Source organism: Suncus etruscus, chromosome 14, assembly GCF_024139225.1.
Source record: "Suncus etruscus isolate mSunEtr1 chromosome 14, mSunEtr1.pri.cur, whole genome shotgun sequence".
Classification (NCBI taxonomy): Eukaryota; Metazoa; Chordata; class Mammalia; order Eulipotyphla; family Soricidae; genus Suncus; species Suncus etruscus.
The window spans coordinates 38,498,242-38,516,995 of NC_064861.1; the positions used below are offsets into that span (position 1 = coordinate 38,498,242).

Genomic DNA, 18,754 nt, shown 5'->3' on the forward strand with positions numbered 1-18,754 from the left:
ACATAGCAGTGGTAGAAGCAAGGAAAGTTCTAGAAAACCTCCAACTTTGGGGCCCATCACGTTTTCTTTCCTGAAGGGACAGAGGTTGGGAGCTCAAGGCTGATACTGCTCTGGGTCTCCTCATCCCACACCCTGGACAGATGCTGCACCTGGCCAGTATCTTTGAGTGATGGGGATTTCTAATGTGGCCCCCACATGAAACTCAGCCCTTGGTGCTTCCTTGGTTGCTCTGGTTGCTGCTTGGGCCTGCCCAGCTTGGGCCACTTTGCATGCACGAGGCAGAGAATTCTTGGCAGTTTTCGCACATCCGGGCCGCATTCAAACAAGCTCTGGTTCTGTGAGGACATGACGGTGTGCAAGCCGGAACCCTAGCTATCACATGTCCCACAGCCATAGACATTTCAGCAGAGTCACAGCCACAATGAACCCTGGGGTGGAGGGAGAGTCCCCTCAGAGGCATGGTCTGGGGCTGAGGCATCTTGAGACACTACTTAAGCTGCTGTCCAGGGCCTTCATGGCAGGCCTGGACCTGCTTCTTCTGGCAGATGGGAGGTGGGGGTGGCGTGAGATGGGGATGAAAGGGGCAGTGAGAACCCCCGCTTGGAAAGTCTAGGCTGCAAGTGGTTCTTGGCGACTGGTAAATGATATCTGTCTGTCAAGCCCAGGGGCTAGAGTGGCTGGTGTGAACTGTGATTCCAGACACTGCAGGGTTTGCAGCACCTGCTGGAGGGACAGACTGCCTCAGCTTCAGTGAACTTCTCAGCTGATCAAAGTTTTGTGAAAATGGTTTATTGGGGACCACCTGGGCTCTAGGACTGGGGGTCCCCGAGGAAAGTCAGTGGGACAGCTTGGCTCTCAGGACATGCTGCCCCTTCTGAGGCTAGGCCACAGGGACAAGATCCACATAGGGGACAACACCCCCCCTTGGGCTAGCACAGGGACAGCACTCCCCTTGGGTTAACACAGGAGACGAGTACCCCGTTGAGCTAGCACAGGTGCAGGACAGCCTTGTTGACCTCAGGGTTGGTCCAGTCATTCCGGATGTCGTCCAGGTGGTTGTCAAAGTCCACGAGGGTCTCATAGGAGCGGCTGTCCAGAAGCGAGGCTGAGATGCGCTGGGCCTCCGGCCAGTCCTCGCAGTAATCACTGGGGAGAAGGTGCCGAGGTCAGGCCCCGAAATAGACCAGCAGGGACGGGGGTTGGGTGGGGGAGCACTCACTAGTGGGGGTCACGGCAGCGCCATTTGCTCTCATGGTGTTCATACACGTGGATGGTTGGCATCACACAGTCCATGGTGAACTTGGTGTTGTCCACCTGGGCACAGAGACACACAGCCATGGGGGAAGACACGCAGGGGAGGCAGCCCCCCTCAGTGATCTTCCCATTGTGGGTCACTCACCATGATGAGCACCGTATCACTGAAGCCCTCGGCGATTCGTGAGGCCACCTTCTCCGCCACCTGGTTGGGGCTGTGACAGGGACCCATGGAAACACGGTAGGGCGGGCAGGGTGGCCCTGGGGAAGGGCATGGGGCTGGGAGGGGCCAGGCCAGCACAGCCTGGGGCAGGAGCCAGAGAGGGGGTCCTGAGAGCTGCTGAGAGCCCCCAATCTGCCACGTGCCTGGATACCTGCTCCTTCAGGGCCCCTGAGGTTCAATGACCCCACCCCCCACAACAGCACCCAACTCTGTGCTCCTAGGAAAACCCACATCAGTTACTACACAGCCACCCACTTCAGAGGCCCCACACAGTGAGTGCTGGGTTTCAGTCCCACTGTGCAGGAGGGATTAGCTGTGCCCATCGGGTAGGGCCACCACAGAGCAGGGTTCTGCAGACTCTTCTGACTGGAGCCCCAGGGTCTACTCCCAGAACTGCTGGGTGTGACCCCAAAACAAAGGACCCGCAAAGAGCAGCAGATTAGAAGTGTTTTGTGGAAGGAAACAATTTAATCTACTTATACGATTTCCATTTTCCAGACCTGGAGCCCTCACAGCGCTGAGCGGATTAGTCTGCAGGAGGGGTTAGGGGAGGCCCTCACTATGGGGAGGGATAGAGTTCTGGGCACTGTGAGTACTGGTGAGGCAGTTTCCAGTCCCAGGGTGACTACAGGGCCCAGTACCCTGCTGTGTCTGAGAAGGGGCCTGGCTGGGCACTTCTTAATTTTTTCAGCTTTTGAGTCATACTTGGTGGTGCTCCCAGGTTACTCATGGCACTGTGTTCAGAAATCACTCCTGGCAGGATCCAGGAGACATTTTGGGATGCTGGGGATTGAGCCTAGTTTGGGGGTGTGCAAGTCAAATGTACCCCGTGCTGTGCTTTCACTCTGGCCCACGTACTGCTTTGGGGACATAAATCTCCTTTAAAACCAGGAAGGGACAGAGCTAGACTCAGTTTCTGGAACTGGTTTCTCACTATCAATCTGACTGCTCTCGACAACCAAGAAGCTCTGAGAAAGGGCCATGGGAGGAGGGGACAGCTGTGAGAAGAGGAGGCAGTGTGTACCTGGCATCCTTGACTCGCTCATTGGCCTGGTAGTAACCGGCGATTACATAACTGTTGTCTTTGCACCACGAGTCAATCTGGAAAGGGCATGGACATTGACAAAAGCATATCAATTTTTTTGGGGGGCTCACATCCGGCGGTGCTCAGGGTTGACTCCTGGCTCTGCACTCAGGGATCAACCCTGGCAGTGCTCAGGGAGCCATATAAAGATGCCAGGGATTAAACCCAGGCTGGCTACAAGTGCAGTGAGCAACCCCTCCCCACTCTAAATGCCAGGCTCCCCTTATAAGATCTGGTCTCCTGAGGTTTAACACCCTCATTAATAGGAAAGGTCACCCTGCTCAGCCAGAGAGAACTGTAATAACAGGCTGAAATAATTCTCTTTTCAGCCCGCAGAGGAAATGGGATTGATCCCAGCTGTCCCATGCTGACGGTCAGAACTGGCTACAAGCACTTTTTGCTCGGGAGCTGGGCTGTGCTCGGGCCTCTGCTGGTCGCCTGCAGAGAGAACAGAACCCTCGATGGCTGCTGCAAGGACCCCCCCAGTCTCAGGCAGGACATGCACGTGGCCATGCCAGGTCCCAAATGAGAAAGTGGGGCCAGCCCCTCAAGACCAGATTGTCCCAAAGCCCCAGGACTTCCATGTTTTGCTGAGCTGCACCCCACGGCAGCGTGCTTGGTTCGTGCAGATTGACTCACACCCTCCTGAGACAGTGGCTTTGGCCCAGGGTTCTGGGAATGAACCAGTTACACAAACTCAAGAGACTCGACACATATCTGTGGTCTTGAAACACATGCTCCTCAAGGCCCCTTGGAGTAAAGCCCCTGCATAGAGCAGTCCCTGTTCTGGTTTTGGGGGTGCCCCCTGCTGTCCATGTGTGTGACCCCAAAGGTACCTGCTTGAACCTCTCGGTCAGTTGTACCCTGCCTGAGCCAAGCAGCAACATTCCCGTGGAAACACCCTGGGTGCCCCCAAGTCGCTCACAGGGACAGCCAGGCCTGGATCAACCATGTGGGTAATGGGTCCCTTGCTCCCAGAAGGGCTAGGCGTCAATCCTCAGTCCTCCCTGCTGACCTAGAGTCACCCCTGCCAGACTTCTCTGTTGGGATAGGGGGAGCCCAGGGCAAAGAGCAGGGAAAGCGGCATAGACCCCCAACTCGGGTTAGACAAGAAAGGGGTGCCCTCAGGGTCAGAGCAGACCACAGGGGACTGAGGAGGAGAGGAGAAATAGAGAGTCCAGAAGCGCAGAGCAGTTGATCCCCATGGCGGACAGATGCGTCAACTCAGCAGCTGTCCTGACCAGAAGACCTGGACAGGTTAGGACATATCCATATGATTACGAACCCCATTTCTTGTGGCCATGCATCCGCTTTGCTACCATCTTAGACCCCAAGGACCACTGTGTGACCCTGAGTTCTAATTTGGGTCCTACCTGCAATGGTCTGTGCCCACCATTGCACAGGCCAGTAGGATGCCCACAGGCTTGGGTGGCGCTACATATGGGACCACCTGAGGTGAGGGACCAAGGAGTGCCTTCCAGGCCCATCAACCCCTTGGCTTGCCCCCGCCTCAGCAGGCCTGATGCCTGGATCAGGGTGTCCATCACACACTGGCTGGGCAGGACCAACTCTAGGGAATCTGAGACTCACTGTGACTCCCCCCAGCTTCTCCCTACCCCTTCCCAGGGCCCCTCTATGACCCCAAGTCCCCAGCAGGACCCTACTTGGCTTTGTGCATTCCCTCATGTAGCTGCCCTACACTCTGGTGTAGGATGATCTCAGTAATCTGTCCCATGTGGTGTCCCCTGCCCCTCACTCAGCTCTCCCCAGTCCCCCAAATTTGTTTAGACTCTGCGGCAGGCCTGGGTTTCATGCTTGACCAGCCAAGCTCCCAGGGACTCTGGATGCTGACTGGCTCTGCTCAGCCACCCAGCAGGCTCCAGGCACAGGCAAGGGCAGAGGAGAGTGAGGAAGGCCGCGGGAATCGGGGCTCAAATGGGCCCCCCCCACCATGACACACAATGTGAAGCCCTCGGTAGAAGGTTCCAGCCACGCTGTCTGCATCCCTACACCAGACTCTCTTCTCTGCCTGCAGCCCGTCTAGAGCTGCTGCGGGCCCTTGGATGGGGCTTTGAGGAAGGGTACGGGAGAGTCGGGGAGGGCCTGGTATGGAAGGGCAAAACTTAGATTAGCAACAGAGGGGTCAAGTCCGGGAGTAAAAACCGGGGGCGAGAAAGACACGCCTTCCCACCTGCTTTCCGTGCCGACCCTCCCCTTAAGCCTTCGTGGGAGGGGGGAAGTGAGCGCCCACCCATCACCCCTCACCTGGTGGACACCGGAGGGGCGCAGGGCAGCAGGTGGGGGCTCGCTCTTCAATCCCAGGGCAAGTGGGTGGTGGGGAGAAGCTCCCCGGGGCGCCAACCAGGTGTCCCGACCCCGCTAGCGCCCTGCGCCTCGGGGGAGCAGCCGGCGTCTCTCCCCGCAGGCTCTCCCCGACGTGGGGCTCTGGGACCCAAGCTCGGGTAAGCAGCACCCCCGGGGTGGGGGGGAGCAGCTACAGCAGCTACAGCCGCTGGGCGGTGCGCGGGGCTCCACGTCTGCAGAGCAGCAGCAGCGGCCCTGCGGGTCTTTCTCGGGGCGCCCCGCGCTCACCAGGGTGAGGGCCACCTCCAGCATGGGTGCGAGCGCCAGCGTGCCGTGGAACAGCGGGATGCAGTCCACGAAGAGCGTGTGCGCGGCGCCGCCGGCCGGGTGCTCCCTGCGCGCCTTCTGCCGCTCGGCCACCAGCAGCCCGTTGACGGCGCAGTGCGGGTACTTGGCGCCGTGCAGCAGCATCTTGCAGTACGCCTGGGTGGTCAGCTTCACCCCGGGCATGCTGGGGCAGCCCGCGGGCCCAGCTCGGGGTCTGGGGGCGCGCGGCTCGCGGAGCGGACTCAGCCGGGGATCCCCCGAAAGGGCGCCGCGGGGAGGCGCCGGAAGGCAGCGCGTCGCGCGACCTTTTACGACGCGCGCGCCACGCCCACTTCCGTCTTGAAATCTCGCGCGAGCGCCGGTGAGCGCCGCCTACTTCCCCCCCCCGTGATCTCGCGATCTCGCGAGCGCTCCCCGGGAACATCCCATGGTGCTTTGCGGCGCGGCCTCGCGTTCTTCCGGTCGGGGCAGTCGGGGCGTAGAGGGCGCTCTGCGGGCACTGCGGGCGCAGCGGGCACAGCGGCACAGCGGGCGGCAGGTGAGAGTCTCGGCGGGCGCGGTGCTCCGAGGCCCGATCGTGGGGCACCCAACGGCGCTGCGTGACATTGAGCAGGATCCAGGGCGGGGACTCCACGCGTGCCGCGGCCCTGCTGGGCCCCGCGCGGCCGCCTGCGGGCGCTTCTTTGGTCCGACCTTGGCCGCGCCCTCCTGCACCCCGCACCCCGCGCTCCCCGCTGCAGGTCGCTCTTGCAACCCACCGCCCGGCGCGGCGTCATCCTTGCAGCCTGCGTGGGGCCCTGTCTTACCCGGCAGCTCCCTGGGAGGCGCGGGCGGGCCCAGGTGCCCTGGTGGACAGCGCCCGCCGCAGGGAGGGTGGGCGCCGCCTGTGCACGTGCCGGGCGCTTAAATTAAAGCTCAGGCTGGGGTGCCGGGTTTGGGGTTGGGGGAGGAGGAGGACAGGACGCTGTCCTCTTGCAGAACACATGGCCCACCCAAGGCTGTTGGGGTTACAGAACCTGAATTCTCGCGGGTCCTCTGTGATGGGATGGGAGGAGTCCTGGGCGGTGTAGATGGGTCCCCTCCACCACATCTGGGCTCAAGTCCCCCCTATTCTCCCATATATTTTGTTTGTTTTGCAGGATGTTGGCCTCCAGAGTAGCCAGCCTCGTTAGTAGACGGGCACTTTCCACTTCATTGTGCTTACGGGCCCACGGTAATTTATTTGAATTTATTTTATTTTTTATTTTTTTATTTTTGGGTCACACCCGGCAGCGCTCAGGGTTTACTCCTGGCTCTACACTCAGAAATCGCTCCTGGCAGGCTCTGGGGTCCATATGGGATGCCGGGATTCAAACCACTGTCTTTCTGCATGCAAGGCAAACACCTTACCTCCATGCTATCTCTGCGGCCCAGCTATTCGAATTTATTAACGGAATCACCTTCCTACTTGCCGTGCTGTGGGTTGGGACGGTGGAATCCAGATCCAGGTGTGTGCTGGCCCAGCTCCCATCCTTCTTTGGCGATTTCTCTCCACCCCACCTCCCGTGCCACTGAGGTCAGGTTTGGAAGTGGGACTTCTCCCACTTTCAATTCATTTTTCTTTTTCTTTTTTGGTTTTTGGGCTACACCCGGTGTTGCTCAGGGGTTACTCCTGGCTGTCTGCTCAGAAATAGCTCCTGGCAGGCACGGGGGACCAAAAGGGACACCGGGATTCTAACCAACCACTTTTGGTCCTGGATTGGCTGCTTGCAAGGCAAATGCCGCTGTGCTATCTCTCCGGGCCTCATTTTTCTTTTTCTAAGAGCTGTCCACACCTTCCTCAAATAATGTTCTCTTTTTCTCCTTCCTCTCTAATTCCATGGACCCTTTCCTGGGCAGGAAGTTTTTTGAGGGGGAACATCTGCATTGCTTGCCTTGGGGCCTGCCAGTATGGGAGAGATAATGTGGGGGTTAGGGGACAGTGCTCCATGTTTTGTACCCACTTTCCTGGATCCTTCTCTGAAAGGCCCCTCTGTTCACCTACCAGCCTGAGTCGGCCGCCCCCTGCTGTTCCGGAAGCACCATGGGCAGAGGCTGGTGCAGTCTGTGTTTCCCTAGGAAGTGAGGCTCCTAGAATTCGGGACTGAAAAGGGCAGGTCCCAGATCTTTAGGGGACAGGATACATCAGCTGCTTTCCCATTCCCCCTTTTGTTTTTTCCTCATCTGGAGATGCTCAGGACTCAATCCTGGCTCTGAGCTCAGGGATCCCTCCCTCTGGAAGGGACTCAGGACCCTTGGTGGTGCTAGGGATTAAATCTAGGTCCAGGATAGTGCTTATGTCTACTTTTGACCGAGTGTCTGCGTATCCTCCGAGCTTCTTGTCTCAGCTTTCTTGTGGCAGAGTGGTGGGGGTCTTCAATGTATGCCCGTTTTGTTTAGTCCTTCTGAAAATCTTTGATCCAGAGCACAGAGGCAGGAGTAAGCCCTGAATACTGCTTGGTGTGACTCCCCCCACTTCCCACCAAAATAAAGCAAAGCTGTCAGAATTTCTGGGAACAGGTGGTGGCACGTGGGCCTGGCCTTGGGAAAGTGAGATCCCTGGTAGTGCCCAACCCAGCACCGCTGACCCCTGCGCAGCTCTGTGTATTGAGCCCAGTCCTGTTTTTCCTGTTCCCAGTCTCTGCCCAGCCCCCCTATGTTGCAGCTCTGCTTGGTTGGTCCTCCCGGGTCACCTGTGGTTTCCCTATCCACTGTCCCACCAGGATGTGTCCAGCTCTACCTTGGTTCTGCGAGTCTGAGCCCATGGAATGTGACTTTGGCAAGACATGGACATAACTGGAACTTGTGTCCTTGTGGGTCAGATAGAATCGCACAAAGGCTCTTAGCTATGGGGCCACCCTGACTGCGCAGTGCAATGTAGTGAGGTGCTGGGACATGGCCCGAGTCTACTCTTCTCTCTGACGACAGTTCTGGCCATTGCTGCGGATTGAACTCTGTGCCCTCACATACAGCCACCTCCCTGCTCCCCGAGCCATGAGGCTCCTGGACACAATTGCCCATTACTGCCAGCATTCGAGAGGCCAGCTCCATGTTTCTGGATTTGCTTGCTGGGTCCCTGGTCTGTGTGCGTGTGAGTGCTGTAAACAGGAAAGAGGGATGAAAGGATGGAAGGGCTTGGACTTGTGGCGACCCTGCAGAGAATTCGCATCTCAGGTCTCTGGGGAAGCAGTCATGTGCTGCCCTGACCCCTTCTTTTTTTTTTTTTTTGTCCCCCAATTCACAATACATACCCGGCAAGGGGCCTGTGTTGAGGTGTATATGGGGTGCCTTTATTGTACCTCCTCTTTCTATACAGCCAGTGTAAAGAACACAGCCTGTGGTAAGATTTGGGAGGCCTTATCTTATCTTATCTGACCCCTTCTATTGCCTCTTCTCCCAGCAAGCTGCTGTTTCAGTCCCAGACCTTGTTGAAGGCAGGTCAGAGGCTACTCTGGGCCTTGGCCCCGTAAGGGGATGATTCTGCCTGTCCGCAGCTTGTCTGTGCTGTGGGACAGGAGTCTTGAACCCTGACCCCTGCCTTGGACACAGGGTTTTGGGGGAGATTGAAGGTTCTCAGACCCACTGTGGTGCCTTGGTGCTGGGTTTTTGCATCTTCTAGTGCTGATATTGGTCTACTCTACTCCCTCTGCAGTGGCTTCTTACGGGGTTTCTGTTTTTGGGGGCTGCTGTGAGCTCAGACCTGCAGGGGTGAGGTGCCTCCCTGGGGCTGAGTGCAGGGTGGGCTTAAGATTTGGCTGAGTGCGTCCCCTGCTTCCAGGGAGTGTGGTGAAGAGTGACGACTATGCGTTACCCATCTATGTGGACCGGCGCGACTACCCGCTGCCCGACGTGGCACATGTGCAGAGCCTGTCGTCAGGCCAGAAGGCCTTGAAGGAGAAGGAGAAGGCGGCCTGGAGTAGCCTGTCCACCCAGGAGAAAGTGGAATGTAGGTGTGGGCTGCGGGTGGAGGCTAGGGGTTGGGGGGAGCCCAAGTATACCCTGTAGCCCTCTGCTACAGCCCCTCTCCCACCCCCAGTGTACCGCCTCAAGTTCAATGAGAGCTTCGCAGAGATGAACCGCGGCTCCAATGAGTGGAAGACAGTGGTGGGTGGCGCCTTGTTCTTCGTTGGCTTCACGGCCCTTATCATCATCTGGGAAAAGTTCAACAGTAAGTGGTTCTGGGCCTAGAGAGGGAGGGTTAGGCATGGGCTGGGGGCAGGTGGGGGGTTGTGGGGCACTCAAGCCTCTGTGTCTGCAGTGTATGGCCCGATCCCGCACACCTTCGAGGAGGACTGGGTGGCCATGCAGACCAAGCGCATGCTGGACATGAAGGTGGCGCCCGTGCAGGGCTTCGCAGCCAAGTGGGACTACGACAAGAACGAGTGGAAGAAGTGAGGCTGTGGGACTACGACAAGAACGAGTGGAAGAAGTGAGGCTCCCCAGCTCCCAGCCCCCAGACAGCTCCCACCTCCTGGAAACCTTTGCTCGCACTTCTACACCTGGAGCTAATAAACGAGCTGTTTCCCCGAAGCACTAAGTACCATTCTTCTTGCAGTCCCCTCTCAATTCTCTCCACATTCCTCCTGTGTTCCTGCCATGTCCTCCCCTGATCTCCTTCTTCCTCTCCATGTTCTTGCCTTTTTTTTTTTTTTGGTGGAGGCACACCTGGTGATGTTCCGGGTCTCAGAAATAGCTCCTGGCTTGGGGGACCATATGGGACAACAGGATTCGAACCACTGTCCATCCTGGATTGCCTGCATGCAAGGCAAACACCTATTGCTCCGCCTCCCCCCCTTTTTTTTAATTGGGTCACCTGGTGATGTTCAGGGATCACTCTTGGTAGTCTTGAGGGACCATATAGTATGCTTGGGATTGGTCATGTGTAAGGCAAACACCTTCCCTGCTGCGCTATCACTCATGCCCCTTGGAGTCCCATTTCATTTGCTCCAGCCGGCCGAAGTGGCCACCCCCCTCTGCCCCTTCACTCCTTCAACCCTCTGACTCTGAACTCTGCTCCCTGTGACTGGGCTGCAGGAGTCCTGAGGCATGCTGACCTGTTTGAGACAAAACCCTGGGGGGCAGCAGCAGAGTGAGGTCCCTTGCGAGTTCAAGTCCCTTTGCAGGATGCAGAGGTGCTGTGAGCATCCAGCACACCCTCTGAGGAGTTGATGGTAGGTAGGACCCTTGGAGCCCCCTAGCCCCAGGCCAGCCTGGGCCCGTCCCTATCCCTGTGCTGTGACAGTGCAGCAAGACACAGGCCAGACACAGTAGAGGGGTCGTTGCTCCCTGAGATCTGAGCCAGCCCTGGTACTCAGGATGGCACATGCACTGCCCAGGACTCAGTCCGCCAATGGGACTGAGGCTCCACTGCCCTGACCTCATCCCAGTACCTCTAAGGGGCTCCCTTTCTTGATGCGGTTCCAAACACTGCTCACTGGGTGCTCCTCAGACTGTCCAAATACAGCACAGTCCAGATTGGGGACACACACCGCTTGGGACAACTCTTCTCAGGGATCTGGTGACTGCAGGGATGAGGAGGGGGACGTGCCCCATGTCTAGCCCTGGTGTAAGGAATTCCAGCAGCTGGGGGTCAAGGCCAGGTTTTGGGATGTTACTTGGCCTCATCTGGGCTCGCTGGCCTGGCAGTTGCTGCCAAACCCTACAGCCCCTGCTGAGACTGGGAGGGGGGAGCAACCCCATCCTTTTCTGCTTCATGCCCTGTTTCATGTTTGTGTCCCTTTTCCTCTATCCTATTTCTTTTTTTTTTTTTTTTTTGGTTTTTGGGCCACACCCAGTAACGCTCAGGGGTTACTCCTGGCTATGTGCTCAGAAGTTGCTCCTGGCTTGGGGGACCATATGGGACACCGGGGGATCGAACCGCGGTCCGTCCAAGGCCAGCGCAGGCAAGGCAGGCACCTTACCTTTAGCGCCACCGCCCGGCCCCTCTATCTTATTTCTTATCTGCTTTTTACTGTCTGTCCTGTTTCTGTTTCCTGTCTGCCACATTCATTTCTGTTTCACCCTGTTTGCTGTTTGATTCCTGTTGATTTTCTTTCCTTTTTTTGTTTTTGGGTCACACCTGGTGGCAGTGGTGCTCAGGGGTGTTATTCCTGGCTCTGCTCAGAAATTGCTCCTGCCAATGTCGGGGGACCATATGGGATGCCAGGAATTGAACCCAGGTCTGTCCTAGGTCGCCAAATGCAAGGCAAATGCTCTACCACTGTACTATCTCTATGGCCCCTGATTTTCTAGTTTTTGTTTTGTTTTGCTTTTGGGTCACACCTGGCATCGCTCAGGGGTTACTTTTGGCTCTGTGCTTAGAAATTGCTCCTGGCAGGCTTGGGGGACCATATGGGATGCTGGAATTTGAACCACTGTCCTTCTGCATGCAAGGCAAATGCCTTACCTCCATGCTATCTCTCCAACTGCATGATTTTCTACTTTGACCGCATCCTGGTTTTTTGGTTTTTGGATCACCCCAAGTGGTGTGCTCAGGACTGACTTCTGACTTCTGCCTTTGCACTTAGGGATCTCTCCTGTCAGGCTCAGGGTGGGTGCCAAGGAATAGACCCTATGAGGTGCTAGGAATGGAACCTAGGTTGGCTGTGTGTGAGACTAGCACTTCCCTGTGTTGCTCTCAAACTCTTGCATCCCATTGCACTGCCATTCTGTCTGCAGCTTGTTCTTCTGTTTCCCGTTTCCCGTCTTTTCTGTCTCCTATCTTTTTCCTGTCTCTTTCCTCTCCCCTGTTTCCCATTTCTTTTCTGTCTCTTTCCTGTCTCCTGTTTCCTGTTCAATGTTACTGTCTCCTGCCTAATTCCAGTCTGCGTGGTTCTTCCTCTCTATTCCTGCTCTTTCCAGCGCAGCTGAACCAGGTATTTGCACCCTGGCACTCAGAAGGGTGAGCCATGTGCAGACCCATCTCTTGCTCCTGCAAGTCCAGGAGGCACCTCTGCAGGGAGAATAATGTGGGAGGGAGGAGGATGTGGTATGTGGGTGACCCAATGCTTTGGGGTTATCAAAAAAGCCTTCCAGAAGCTGCAGGTGCAGGCTCCCATCTCTATGGCAAGGGACACATGGACAAGTGAGCTGGGCATGTGGGCTGTGTGGGCAGATCGAGGGTCATCTGGCCCTTCAAGACCAGGGCATATCAGGGTACCTAGTAGTGTAGTCCTGACTGGTGCAGGACAGCTGCTGGGTGGGCCCTGGGCATGTCCCCCAGCCATGCTGCAGAGCCCAGGGCTATGTGTGCTGTTTTTGCCCAAGGTGGACCCCCAGATGTTGAGCATGCTGGTTGCTGGGGCTGCCATGTGAGGAGTCTGAGGGACAAGACTTGGGCTGCCGAAGGTCTGCCACTGAGATTCCTGGAAAGTGGATTAGAAGCTCTGACACCACTACTAGTTTCTTAGAGAAGTCCCAGGCACTGGAGGCCAGGCTGGGTGGGCCCTACTGCTGGGGCTGAGGGGAGGGCATTGAGAGCAGCCAGTGAGGGGCTCCCTAATCCCAGCCCAGTTCTGTTGCTGTCCTACTCTTGAGTGCACACCAGGTGGCACCAGGACTCCGTGTTCATTCATCTGGGCCACACTCCGGACTCTGGATTTTTTTTTGTTTGCTTGTTTGTTTTTTGTTTTTTGGGTCATACCTGGTGACGCTCAGGGGGTTACATCTAACTATTTGCACAGAAATAGCTCCTGGCTTGGGGGACCATATGGGATGCCGAAGAATCAAACTGCGGTCTGTCCTAGGTCAGCCGCATGCAAGGCAAATGCCCTACCGCTGTACCACTGCTCTGGCCCCAGGATTTTTTTTGTTTTGTTTTGTTTTGTTTTTTGGGTCACACCCGTTTGATGCTCAGGGGTTACTTCTGGCTAAGCGCTCAGAAATTGCCCCTGGCTTGGGGGGACCATATGGGACACCAGGATTCAAACCAACCACCTTTGGTCCTGGATCGGCTGCTTGCAAGGCAAACGCCGCTGTGCTATCTCTCCGGGCCCAGGATTTTTTTTTTTAAAGTTGCTCTTGTTCCCAACTTTATCCCCAACTTTGTCCTCAATCTTGTCTTCAGGTTCATGGTCTAGAGGCCTCTGCATACCACTGTGCAGATGGTGTGTCTTCTTGGGTTTGGTTTTGGACATCCAGTCGGGTTTGGTGCCTCTTCGCTATGTAGCTGCAATGGGGGTGGGGGATAGGGTGCTGAGCTTCTGTGAGTCTGTCAGTGGCCGAAATGCCCCCTGGGGACCATCGGGGAGCCATGCAGGGTCCTGTGCCCTTCCCAGATGACTTCTCCAGGGCCCCCCGAGGACGAATCTCAAGTGCTTGAGAAACCTTGGTCCGAGGCCCTGAGGGGTTCGGCATGGGAATGACCCTGATTTATCCCCAGCACCACCAACTCTAGAAACATTGTTCCAGGACTGGAGGGGGGTGTCCTCCAACAACCACAGAAGATTCCCTCTACTGCCCACCTACTGCGTTCGGGAAGCCCCAAAGGCTCTTGTGAATTGCTGAGTCGTTCCCTGCAGGGCCCAACCGTAGACGGGACACTTGCCTCCTTTCTGGCTGACCCTGGTTCCAACCCCAGACCCACAGGGTCCCCCAAGTACTGCTGAGAGTGACTCTTCCAACGTGTCCCCAGCCAGTTCCCATTCGACTGGTTAGACCCCTTGACTTGTGATCTCTCCACAGCCCCATTTCCAAGATTTCCACCTGGTGTGAAAATGCTATTTATCTTCCTCCCTCATGACCTCTTGTCATTCCATGATCACCTTAACTTCAACCCCGTCCCCACCATTCCCTCTACTCTTCCATCTCTGCTTTTTCACCATTCCCCCCATCTCCTCCATCTATCCTTCTATCTCCCCTTCTCTTCCATCCCCCATTCCCCTGGGACTGAGACATGGCCTTTGCTCTCCTGTCAGAATTAGGGGTCCTGGGGCAGCAATCAGTGCTCATGGAGTGGGTCCATCCTGGCCATGTCCTGGGAGGGCCCTGTAGCTGTGGAACCTCATCTCAGAGACTTGAAGTTTGGGGCATTCCCAGCCCCACAGCCTGTGGCCTCAGTGGAGCAGGGATTAGCCTGGGGGGGCCTTAGGAACACCCCAAAGCCAAGCAGTTCTTTGGTCCATGGAGTGAGCTGATTTCTGTGCCTGGCTCCAGAGCCTGAGGCCACTCTGGGGTGACCCTGCAGGGCCAAGTTTGGGATCTCTTCTACTAGAAGGCATGGTTCACATGGGGCAGGGGGCTCAGGACATGCTAAGACCCAGTGGCACTGTCAGGCTGGGACACAGTGGGGGAGTCCAACCTGGGGGCTCTGCACTGCCCTCTGTTGCCAAGTGCAGAGCCACAATGAGATGGTCTGGGACCCTGGATCCAGTTTTACCTGAGTCTGTCTGCAGCACAAACATGGCTCCCCTGTGGCCTTGAGGGCTGGGTTGGTGTGGGTGCCCAAGTTGGGATGTGCTGGCCTGGTTCTGGCTGACCCTTTGCCTTACTGGCTCCCCCATCGGCTGGTTTCCTCATGGAGATTTCAAGGTGCAGCAGACCCTGGAGGGAGGAGCTCAAGTGGCAGGGCAGGCAGGGGTCAGAGGTCTAGGTCAGAGGTGGCCTCATGGGAGGGGGAGGGGGAACATGCTGGGAGTGCCCAGGAGTCCCCTAATATATTTGGGGTCCCCAGCTTATCAGGCTCAGGGTTCCCCAGACTCAGAGCTGCAGAAGCTGACTCTGGACTAGCTGTCCAGGGCAGCGGGAGGCTTGTGGGCACACAGCCAGGCAGCCCCCTGGGAAAGAGGAACAGGCCGGAAGGGGCCGGTTGAGCAACCCCGAGCCCAGATTGGGGTGAGCAACCACAGGGCGGCCCCGCAGCTGCCCACCGTGTGCACCGGAAACCCCTCACTGAGCTGGGTGCCCTGTCTTGTCTGGGGGGCTGTGAACACTGCTGGAGTCCAGATGACCCTTACAGGAGCAGGTATCCTCCTACCCTCAGACACAGCCTCTGTCCCCTTAGGGGGATAAGACACTCCTGTGGCCTATGTCCAGGGGCCACCTAGGCACTCTGGCCCTGCTGCTTTCTGCAGCTTCCTGTACTCTTGGACTCTGGTCTGAAACTGGCTTAGGGACTCCAAGAGAAGTCCCGAGCACCACTAGACCTGCTTCACCCCAGACAGGCCTTGGGCCCCTGAGCACTGTGGATGGAGTGAAGTGAGTGATTCCTGGAACGTGCCTGTCCCATGGCTCTGCCGAGAGCTCATTCTTGGGGCAGCGCAGAGGCAAACCCAACTACCCTTGGCCTCTGGCTCAATCCTCAGCTTCCCAGGCCCCCATGGACCTCCAACACCACCCTTTGAATCTTTCTGTTCCCTGGAGTCCAGCTCTGGGCCCTGGGTGCTGTTCTTGTCTTGGAGGCCATGAATTCCGGGTAGGTCTTTTCATGAACCCAGACCATGAGAGTCCGGGGGCTGTGGGACCCTCCCTGGGGACAGGAGGTCTGAGCTTGAAGTCTGTCCATAGCCTGGGAGGGGCTGGAGTGGCCGGGCTTCGGTGGTTGCACTGAGCCATGTTGCCCAAAGGCTGGATACCAGAAGAGCTGAGAGCAGCTGAGTCCTACTGTTTGCCCAAGGGGACACAGCTCCCCAGAACCTTCCAGAGCAGAGATGAGGGGAAGGTTGCCTGCGTCAGTGGAGTACAGAGTGGGGTCGGGGTTGTTCTTTTGAAATAGGTCAGAGGGTCCATCCCCACCAGGAGAAGTGCTTATCTGCAGCCTGCCAGGTAGTGAGACCTAGCCCGGCCCTGTTTCCAACTGGTTCCAGGTCCCCAAAGCTGAGATTGTCTCAGAGGCTGCCGAGCTGCATGGGAACAGGAAGTGGGTAAGGGTCCCAGCTCTCATGCCTCCCTGACCAACCTATGGCTCAGTCTCTGTACCTGGATCGGGTCTTTCCAAGCCCCCAGGATGCTCCCAGATGTCTTTGGAAGCTAACAGACCTCACCATGCTATAGGGAATATATTGAGTGCTGTGGTTCTGGTTTTGGGGCCATATTATTTTGGGGACTAGGTATCCCATGTGCAGAATTGGGCTCACTCTGTGGCCACTTCGGCCCTGGATATTGCAGGTTGGAGTTTTGTTTTCTTAATTTTTTTTTGGGGGGGGGGCCACACCTGGCGATGCTCAGTGGTTACTCTTGGCTCTATGCACAGAAATTACTCCTTGCAGGCTCAAGGGACCCTATGGGATGCCAAAGATTGAACCCAGGTCGGCTGTGCACAAGACAAACTCCTTACCCATTGTGCTATTGCTCTGGCTCCAGGTTTGAGTTTCTATGTCCCATGAGGAAGGTTGTGTGTGTGTGTGTGTGTGTGTGTGTGCATGCATACACGCACAGTGGGCAGTGTATGTGTGTGTGTGTGTGTGTGTGGTGGGGAGAGATCTATGTCCCGTGAAGAAGGCTCTGTGTGTGTGTGTGTGTGTGTGTGTGCATGCATGCACACACAGTGGGCAGTGTATGTGTGTGTGTGTGTGTGGTGGGGAGAGATCTATGTCCCGTGAAGAAGGCTCTGTGTGTGTGTGTGTGTGCATGCATGCACGCACAGTGGGCAGTGTATGTGTGTGTGTGTGTGGTGGGGAGAGATCTATGTCCCGTGAAGAAGGCTCTGTGTGTGTGTGTGTGTGTGTGTGTGTGTGTGGTGGGGAGAGATCTATGTCCCGTGAAGAAGGCTGTGTGTGTGTGTGTGTGTGTGTGTGTGTGTGTGTGTGTGTGTGTGTGTGTGGTTGGGAGAGGTCTTGGCCATGCCCCAGTCTGGGTTGGGCAGCAGCGTCTAAGGGCATCACATAGGCTGTGCTGCAAGTCGGGGAAACATTTCAGGTCTAACACCCCCCCCCCCCCCCGGGCCACCTAGCAGGACTGGTGGAATCAGCACCCAGGTGCCCTTGACATTCTGGTCATTTTCCAAGGTCACTGTCAGAACAGGGAAAGCTGTATAGGGGCCTCAGAGACCAGCTTCTCATACATCCCCGAGAATGAGGTGGGCTTCCCCAGACGGGATGTGTGGAGCATGGAACCTGGAGGGACCATGAAAGACAGGACTGGACCTCCTGGCGCCAGGTGACGCTTTCAGGGGACCACCTGGGCTTGGGTTGAGTTCAGTCACCCCCGGGGTGTCCTCACGCTTGACCCCCAGGACCTCTTGGAAGGGGAAGTATCCCCTGTGAGCCCCAGGAGGAAATGGTCCCGAGGTTATGTAAGTTGGAGTCGTAAATCTTAGTGGGCACAGGCCTTGCAGCTGAGCTCCGGGGCTGAGGGGAGCCTGTGTGGCTGCTCTCTCCACCTCAGTTCTGCGCCTGTATACCCGCAAACACCTGGGACCCCCCCTTAAGGAACAAAGACTGGAATTGAGGAGGTCTGAGGTCTATCAGGGAGGTCCCAATTGCACCCAGGACTGAGAGCTTGAATCCCGCAGAAGCAGAGTATCGCAGCACCTGGAATGGAAAATATGCTGGAGTTAAGAAGAATGACTTGGAATTGAAAATGTCTTGGAATTAACACTGTCTGGAGTTAATGACTGGAATCAAAACTGTCCCAGCAGCCGGAGAGATGGCTCAGCAGTAGGGAGTTTGCCTTGCATGCAGCAGATTCAGGACAGATGGTGGTTCAAATCTCGGCATCCCATATGATCCCCTGTGCCTGTCAGGAGCGTTTTCTGAGTGCAGAGCCAGCAGTAACTCTTGAGTGCTGCCGGGTGTGACCCAAAAACCAAAAAAACAAAAAGAAACTGTCCCGGTGTTGGGCCTGCTAGGAAGGGGTTGGTGGGCTCGGGGCACCTGCAGGGATGAGCCTCTACTCCCTTGGCCTTATTCCAGCAGTGCCCCTCAGAGCCTGCGGCAGGCCAGGCTCTATACAGACCTGGGGATGGGCCTCTACACCCAGCTTGAAGGGCATCTCAGGCTCTCAGATAGAGGGACCCCTGGGATCCTCCCTGTGCAGGTCCTGGCCTGTGTCTTCTGCTGCCACTCAGCTGGAAACCCATTCCCTGCCAGCAACGCTCTGCTGTGGGGATTTGGAAGACAGTGGTCATCTCTCCCTCAGCTGCGTTTCAGTTCTGGTTGGTGGTCTCTATTCTAGGCACTGCTGCAGCTGCCAGGCACTACCTGATGGGCAGGGCCCGGGCTAGTAGAGTGGGGCTGGCCACTGAGCCTGCATGGCCTGGGCCCCACTCTGGGCCGCCTTCCTCTCCAGGCACTTCTTTCGGTCCCCTCTCTCAGCCCTGGGTCCCCCACTCTGCCACTCTTTGTGGCAGCTCTCTGGCCAGTGCCCCTGGGTGATGTACCACAAGAGGCCCATTTTGATCAACCTGGGGCACCTCCAGGCCTCCTGTGGCTCCCTCAGGATTGCATCAGAAAGTTCCTGGGGCCCCACTCCCCAGTGAGAGAGAGACAGTGTGGCAGGGGACAAGTGAGGATGGTCATCAGGATAGGAAATGTCATGACTGTGAGACTCGAGCCTCAGTGGCACCCATGGTGGGCAGTGGAGAGATGCTGGGTGGCAGGGCTGGAGAA

At 56.9% G+C, this 18,754-nt stretch overlaps 2 protein-coding genes and 1 non-coding gene across 4 annotated transcripts; 1 reads left to right on the forward strand and 2 right to left on the reverse strand.

Moving 5' to 3' along the window:
* Positions 1 to 773: 773 nt before the first annotated feature.
* On the reverse strand, positions 774 to 5,404 carry EMC8 (ER membrane protein complex subunit 8). The gene is made up of 5 exons (XM_049786786.1): positions 5,154 to 5,404; positions 2,502 to 2,578; positions 1,400 to 1,469; positions 1,220 to 1,314; positions 774 to 1,146 (listed from the first exon to the last, which is right to left on the reverse strand). Exons 1-5 carry the CDS (start codon positions 5,373 to 5,375, stop codon positions 987 to 989), a joined length of 624 nt encoding a protein of 207 aa, XP_049642743.1. The 5' UTR covers positions 5,376 to 5,404; the 3' UTR covers positions 774 to 986.
* Positions 5,405 to 5,612: 208 nt separating this feature from the next.
* Positions 5,613 to 9,740, forward strand: LOC126027782 (cytochrome c oxidase subunit 4 isoform 1, mitochondrial). Of its 2 annotated transcripts, none has more exons than XM_049786799.1 (6): positions 5,613 to 5,709; positions 6,328 to 6,405; positions 8,989 to 9,156; positions 9,247 to 9,378; positions 9,469 to 9,571; positions 9,610 to 9,740. In XM_049786799.1, exons 2-6 carry the CDS (start codon positions 6,333 to 6,335, stop codon positions 9,641 to 9,643), a joined length of 510 nt encoding a protein of 169 aa, XP_049642756.1. In that variant the 5' UTR covers positions 5,613 to 5,709; positions 6,328 to 6,332; the 3' UTR covers positions 9,644 to 9,740. The 2 variants fall into 2 exon arrangements, with proteins under 2 accessions (XP_049642756.1, XP_049642755.1); XM_049786798.1 differs by having other exon boundaries at positions 5,615 to 5,709; positions 9,469 to 9,606; positions 9,645 to 9,740.
* LOC126028773 (small nucleolar RNA SNORA51) lies at positions 8,435 to 8,567 on the reverse strand. Its single transcript, XR_007502487.1, has one exon. It is a non-coding gene; the product is annotated as a small nucleolar RNA SNORA51 (small nucleolar RNA).
* Positions 9,741 to 18,754: the final 9,014 nt, after the last annotated feature.